Below are 7566 nucleotides of genomic sequence, written 5' to 3' on the forward strand. Positions count from 1 at the left end.
TTGCCCATTCACCACAACCTTCATATCATCTTGCCCACTTCCCTGCCAACAAACCTCCACCCCCTCCCAATCTCCACTGACCTATTCTGACTCCTTCAGAATTTGTGGCTACATTGTTGCCTGTTGGAAACCTTGGCACTGGCATTTTCCCTTTAACTTCATCTATCTAACTTAGTTTCTTCAGGACTCCGCTAAAAAAATCTGCGATGCACATTACATCAACTCTTTATAGAGAGTCCAACCTTGATTTGAGTTTGTTAATGATCCTGTGAATAGTGTGAGGTGTTTTACAATGTTACTGGCTTGTTGAAGCAGTTTGGCAGGATATAGGAAAGCAGTAAATTTGCTGAAATGAAATATCCTCAGATTCTTGAAAGATTCATTGTAGTAGACTAATGGACAATTTAAAATTTTTACAGCCTTGATTTCAGACGTTTTACCCTTTGTTGTTATTGAACCAGCCACTAGATGGCGATTCAGACTGTCATGAACAATCTGCCTACCCAGTCAGGTGTTTGGAAATTGGGCTGAATTCTTATAAGCATAGGAATTTGGTGCACTGTGATGCACCATAATACATGTCATGAGCTTTCTGAAATATAGTGTTTACATTATGTTATTAGAAAGCAGTAATGTTATTTTGCTACATAAGGATCTAAATTTCTAGTTCATTGACTTAAAATACTTTGAGCTTATCTTTGTTTCCATTCACAAGCTAAAATAACATTGATTAAATAAAACATGGATTGTGAAATCATTCTTTCTGCATTAGTGCCATTACAGGTGATTCTAGCTTGTTAAACTTCTCTTTGAGTATGGTTATGGATTTTGTCAATCCACTCAGCTCTCACCCTGATTGGTCCAAAGGGGTGAGCAGATATTGATTGCTCATGATGTCATGATGGCTTGTAACCGAGTGTGGCATCAAAACACCACAGGAAGACTGAAGTGGAAAACACTCCAGCAGAGTCAGGCCTCACAAGGAAAGAAAGGTTTTGGTTGTTAATCCCGGTTCAGTTGTGTTATCAATGATCTCATTGTTAGTGAATTAAAATGTTTTCTGAATTTCACCCAGTGTTCAGTTCTTTAGGAGATGAAGCACTACTTATTTGTATGCAGCAGGGCCTGGAGAACATTATAGAATGTGCCGAAAAGTGGCATGTACAAATAACCACATGCCCTGATGTTCACTGGCACTGATGTTGCTGTATTCTTCCGCTGTCAGTACCCTGGACCAGGTAGACCAGTCACATAACTTAAGGCAGATATTGATAGATTCTTGATTGGACACAGCATCAAAGGTTACAGGGAGAAGGTTGGGGAGCTATGATTGAAAGGTGGAACAGATTCTGGGCTAAACGGCCTAATTCTGCTTCTATGTCTTATGGTCTTAGGGTCTTATAATTGGCTGCAAGAACCAGTGGCTTATAGTGCATAACCAGCCTGCTGGTGCTCCCAGTGCCTTTCCACCAAATAACAGCCACATTAGGAAAGTCAGCAAGACTGCTTTTGTGACTTCTAAAACCTGCAGACCCCATTATCAAGGAGGGGCAAGCCAGATCTTACACCATTGTGAATTGGTGGTAGGTTGCTGTTTCCCTCAACATAACACATGGCCAACACTGAAATAGCTCAGGAAGGCTTTCAAGAACAGATCAGGAGAAGTTCACTTTCTGGAGGACAATTCAGGATGAGTAGTAATATTTGATAGTGATTGGCTTCTGATATGGACAAGCCATATATGAATAAAAATTAAGAACTTGGCATCTTCACTTCCTTTTCAAATAACATTTTGATTATGAGACTGTCCATATTGTCCTCAATAATTTGATTATCCACATGAGTTAGTCTCTTTCTCCCACATAAGCCAGCTTGCTGAGCGGAGCATGAAGTGTGGTGAAGGTTTGAATGGTTGTGCTGGGTGCATGTTGCACGCTGGCTGGAGGTTGCAGTTTAGTATTCTGTAAAATTACACATCTCTTTCAGCGCTTACATGACTTGACAGCTTTCACGTTGCATGAATATTTTCTCAAACATTGCAGGAAGGGCAGCAATCACAGGCAGCAGCAACCGCTGGAAAACAATCGGGAGGCACCGAACGGAAACAGCGCAAGGAAGCAAGAGAGAAAGAAAAAGACAAGTGTATTCTCTTGTGATGGAGATAAAATATTTACCAGAAACTAAATGTGTAACCCTTAAAAGAATCCAGTGATATGCCGTCTGTGCCTGATCCTTAATTGTTTGTATTTTGAGAAGTGAAAGGATGACTTCTTTGATGCAGTCGGCCAAACTCTCTGTTGCACAATGCACTATATTCACAATGAAGTTTCTACCGTATTGATTGATGCAGTTACATTTTATTTGGACATAAATCGTCGTTTAAAACACATGGAAAGCACCTTTACATGTAACAGTAAAATCACCATGCCTCTCCTCAATATTTGGCATTAGTTAATGCAATCAGCTAATAAGCTATTCTGAATAATACAGCCTCAGTTTTGTTATAGGACAATGATTGGCAGGTTTCATGGTTTCTTTACTTTTCATTCTCTGCTTATAATAAGAGAAAATAGAATATTTTTAGCTTTCCTTGACTGTTCCTAGAGTTGAACTCATAGGGAGATAAAGGCAAAAAAACTTAAAAGGTCGTTCACAAATTCTGCTGGAGGACAGCTGTAGAACTGGACAATCTTTTCTAATGATGAGTTTTTTGTATGAGTCACAATAAAGGATGCAAGGAGAGGAGTAAATATTTGTTAGTGGTGGTCTCTCGTGCTTCAAGTTTTCTTTAACTGGATATACTCATTTTGCATGATTTTAAAATTGCTCCATCCAACAAGAGTCACTCTGGGGAAATGCCTAAAAGTAGATATTTATCATTATATTTGAATATCAGCAATTTTAAAACAAAAAGCTTAATATTTTGATTAAATATACTTTCTGGCAAATAAGAAAATAGCTTCAGATTGGCTAAGAGGTATTTCTTGGATAAGAATATTGCAAGCCCTTCTCCATGGGTTTGATCTCTTTTATTGAATGGTAAAAAGCAGAACTGCCGTCAGCTTTACAGTGTCTGACATCTTGGTTTTGAATTCCTTGGTGATGAGTAATTTACCGGTCATTGTGATCTTTTATCTTTACTAATACATTCAAGTTTATTTGGTCAAACATATTCCATGCCATAGACAGTAGCAAAGTTATTTTTCTCAAGGGGACCAATATTTAGAAATGGATGAATTTTAAAATATTAAGGACGAAAGAAACAACTTTGATACAGTCGCATGTGGATTTTGTATATGCTAAGTGCTTTTCCTTTGGTTTGATGGTAAGATGTTCCAAATATGTTGTTCACTGGGCTCTGTTGCTGGAAGGCACTTAAACGCTAAACAGTTGACATTGAAGGAAATTTATCTGAAGGATCATTTTATACTGTTGCTGATTAGTATTGTCACTTTAATAATGTCGCTGTTTTGTAGATTTTAATACATTTGACCAGTATTTATTTGAATGCCTCTAAAAGGCACCTTCAGTTAGAGTACTTGAAGCAGCTGTGTAATAGAGGATCAACAACCTGAGTGATGAGAATAAAGCATTTAACCTGTTTACTAAATATTTATTCATTGTGAAGTTTTGTTAAATTATTTTGAGATGAGCACCCCCGGAGTATCCTTTTTGTGGGTTTTAAAGAATCACATTGTACTTAGAAATTTCCTTTTATCAAGAATTCTTTACCAGGAACAAAAGCTTGTTGAGGGAGATTAAATTGAACTGCCCAGATGTATTATGAATTAGCTCACATTTATAGTGCATGACAGTTGTAGTATATATGGTAAATGTTCACACAAATGCCTATGTTCCTCATCAAAATATGTTAATACTAAAAGCACCAGGATTTCAAATATGTATGGACCTAATTATTTGCAATCCTGTCCAAGCAATTATTTGTGTTTTCTTTGAATTGTGAGTATATTTAGACCAGTCTGATGCAGGGTTGTGCATTGTGATACAACTGGCTACTAATAATAGCCCTTTCGAGTCCATTTTACAATGGAAGTGTAATTGAAAGTTACTGTCAATGCAGGGCTCCATTGCCCTTTCTGTTGAGGGCTGGGCGTTGTAAAGAGTTGCAAGTGTAAGCTTGTTTGTGATACCTTGATTGATAAAACAGCCCAGTACATGCACTTGACTGTTTGAATATGCTAAATGTTTCACATAAGGATTGAAAACAATGCTGAAAGTCTTATGGGCTGATTATGCTTTAAATTTCACTTTGTTTTGCACATTTGTCTACCACAAGGGTGTGTGTAATTGAACTATTCTGCAAAGGAAATGCTACAGATTTTCTGAATGCAGGTTCTGAATGCTTTACTGAAATTCAGTGCATGAGAGAGCTCAATATTTAAGATTTCATGGCTCAGTAAAAGCCGCATGTTGCGATTTAATTCTTCATGATGGAATATTGGCCTGACGTTTTAAACATATTATGTTCTCTTTTGGAGATTTAATCTCTTACAACACCAGCGGGTATTGGGGTTTCTCATTGTTTATTACAACTGACTGCACAATGTAGTTCGGGCCATTATTGTCTATTTCACCATAAATAACAGAAAAGAATTGACACAGAACCTGTTACTTTCAAAAACTTCTGTTGCACCTTTGAGTTTTGTTGCTGTGCTTATGTTCAGACTTAATTACCAAAAGACTTGTGAATTGTATTTAATATACATGATGGAAAAGAAGTATGATTTGCTATATGTAATCTTTGTCTTCTAAATGACAGCCACTTTTCCTTGTATTATTGTATACCTGTACTGTTACAAGTCCTACATTTGTAAGTGTTTGCCTTGTGGCAGATGCTGATTACAAGACATTCTGTTGTATTTTATTTATGACCAAACATGTATGTAGCATACTGCCTTGATGTGCATTATATACTTGTGGCTTGTGTGAAGTTTTTCATTCTCCTATCCTACCTTAGGCAGCACAAAAATATTTTATTTGCGCTCGGCACACTAACTAGATTTTTAAAAGAAAAATACTTTGAATGTGGACAACTTTCTTCGGTTTGTAATTCTAGCATTAACCCATCGAAAATGACAGAATACCTAATCCTTTCGGTATATATCTTGTGCTGTCTGGGAGGAATAGGAGGAGACAGCAGTATATTGTGCCATAATTTTAAAGATTCCATATGACAGTAATAAATTTGAGGTATTGTATGTATTTTCATTTGTTTTTTTTAATTCTGGGAATTGAGGATAAAAATGCATCATATGTATTGTGAATAATGTAAAATGGGGGGGGTTGGAGAGAGAGATCTGTTGAAAACTGAACCAAAGTGTTGAAAATGAGGGAACAGTTGGGGGAAAATGGAGAAGATACGGTACATCATGGAACTTAAGTACAATTAACTTAATCACGTGATAAGACAAATTGTCCACGCACTCTGCAGTTAGACCAGAAAACTGACATGCACATTTATTCACTAACGTGACTCGTTATGCAGCTTATTTTCCTGTTTATTTGGCATAGAACAAGCATAGATTTCAGAGTAACATCAGATAGCCACGTATAAATTTTGCAAGGAATTTTAGAAAAAGGTATACTGTGACCAAATCAGCTCTACCAGCTGAACTGTACACCCATTAGTGCCTAGATAACCATCAAAAAGAGTGAAATGTGGCTTTATTCGCAGTTTCATATGTGAAGCAGTGAGAATCATGTTACATTGTTGGAGCATAAAACTTCGAGTGATTGTCATTAATTTATTTGGTATCATTTAGTGCAAACTCTTCTGTTGCAGAATGATGTTGAAATTGGTAATACTACAGCCTAAAATAAAAAAATAATTTCCTGCAATGACGTGTTTGACCTTGTTTTATTGACACTTCCGTTCTTTCACAGACCTGTTTTTGATGCTGATTGACAGCAACCTGCCGACCTTCCCTGTATCTCTATAGCTCGCCTCCTAACAGAAGCCCCGCCTGCCACACTCCTGCTGGCTGAGTGACAGTCGTCTTGTTCATCGTTCATTCTGTCAGTTGATTGACACCAGTCCCGCTCTCTCTCTCTCTCTCTCTGTTGGTCACTTCACAATAGCCCGTCCACTAACCTTTCTTGAGGCTCTGCGCACTGATTGGTCGCTTGATAGCTTGTACTAAGATGTTCATAACCTTTGAAGAGTAATTTTTAATTATGTAAAATGAGTTCATTTGGGTCATGTCATTAATCTGAATAACGTTCCAAATGTCACACAGCAGGCCAAGCAGCATCTATAGGAAGAGGTACAGTCGACGTTTCAGGCCGAGACCCTTCGTCAGGACTAACTGAAGGAAGAGTGAGTAAGAGATTTGAGAGGGGGAGGGGGAGATCCAAAATGACAGGAGAAGACGGGAGGGGGAGGGATGGAGCCAAGAGCTGGACAGGTGATTGGTAAAAGGGATATGAGGGGATCATAGGACAGGAGGCCTAGGAAGAAGGAAAAGGGGGGGGCCCAGAGGATGGGTGTCTTCAACCCTCCTCCTCTTCATGGACACCCCGCTCTGGTCTTCTGCCTGCTCTGGATCTCTTTATTGCTAACTGCCGACGGGACATCAACCTTCTCCACTTCACCGCACCTCCAACCCAAGATCCACAAACCAGCCTGTCCTGGCAGACCCATTGTCTCAGCGTGCTCCTGCCCCACCGAACTCATTTCTGCATACCTCGACACGGTTTTATCCCCCCTTGTTCAATCTCTTCCTACCGATGTTCGTGACGTGTCTCACGCTTTTAAACTTTTCGATGATTTTAAGTTCCCCGACCCCCACCGCTTTATTTTCACCATGGATGTCCAGTCCCTATATACTTCCATCCCCCATCAGGAAGCTCTTCGCTTCTTTTTGGATTCCAGACCTAACCAGTTCCCCTCTACCACCACTCTGCTCCGTCCAGCGGAATTAGTCCTTACTCTTAATAATTTCTCCTTTGGCTCCTCCCACTTCCTCCAAACTAAAAGTGTAGCCATGGGCACCCGTATGGGTCCTGGCTATGCCTGCCTTTTTGTTGGCTTTGTGGAACAATCTATGTTCCAAATCTATTCTGGTATCTGTCCTCCACTTTTCCTTCGCTACATCGACGACTGCATTTGGCGCTGCTTCCTGCACGCATGCAGAGCTCGTTGACTTCATTAACTTTGCCTCCAACTTTCACCCTGCCCTCAAGTTTACCTGGTCCATTTCCGACACCCCTCCCCTTTCTAGATCTTTCTGTCTCTGTCTCTGGAGACAGCCAGCTTATCTACTGATGTCTACTATAAGCCTACGGACTCTCACAGCTATCTGGACTATTCCTCTTCTCACCCTGTCTCTTGCAAAAATGCCATCCCCTTCTCGCAATTCCTCCGTCTCCGCCGCATCTGCTCTCGGGATGAGGCTTTTCATTCCAGGACGAGGGAGATGTCCTCCTTTTTCAAAGAAAGGGGCTTCCCTTAACTCTGCTCTTAAACGCATCTCCCCCATTTCATGTACATCTGCTCTCACTCCATTCTCCTGCCACCCCACCAGGAATAGGGTTCCCCTGGTCCTC

General features: G+C 39.7%; 1 protein-coding gene across 4 annotated transcripts in view; it reads left to right on the forward strand.

The window, feature by feature from the left end:
- mindy2 (MINDY lysine 48 deubiquitinase 2) overlaps nt 1–5882 on the forward strand; it is a 104191-nt gene extending 98309 nt beyond the window's left edge. Inside the window, exon 8 of one of the 4 annotated variants that reach the window (XM_063065748.1) lies at nt 2043–5882. In XM_063065748.1, coding sequence (XP_062921818.1) covers nt 2043–2156 — 114 coding nt within the window. In that variant the 3' untranslated portion in view covers nt 2157–5882. The remainder of the gene's footprint in view (nt 1–2042) is intronic. The other 3 variants (XM_063065746.1, XM_063065747.1, XM_063065745.1) reach the window with 3 other exon arrangements.
- Nucleotides 5883–7566: the final 1684 nt, after the last annotated feature.

The sequence above is a fragment of the Mobula hypostoma genome, chromosome 13, assembly GCF_963921235.1.
Source record: "Mobula hypostoma chromosome 13, sMobHyp1.1, whole genome shotgun sequence".
Taxonomy (NCBI): Eukaryota; Metazoa; Chordata; class Chondrichthyes; order Myliobatiformes; family Myliobatidae; genus Mobula; species Mobula hypostoma.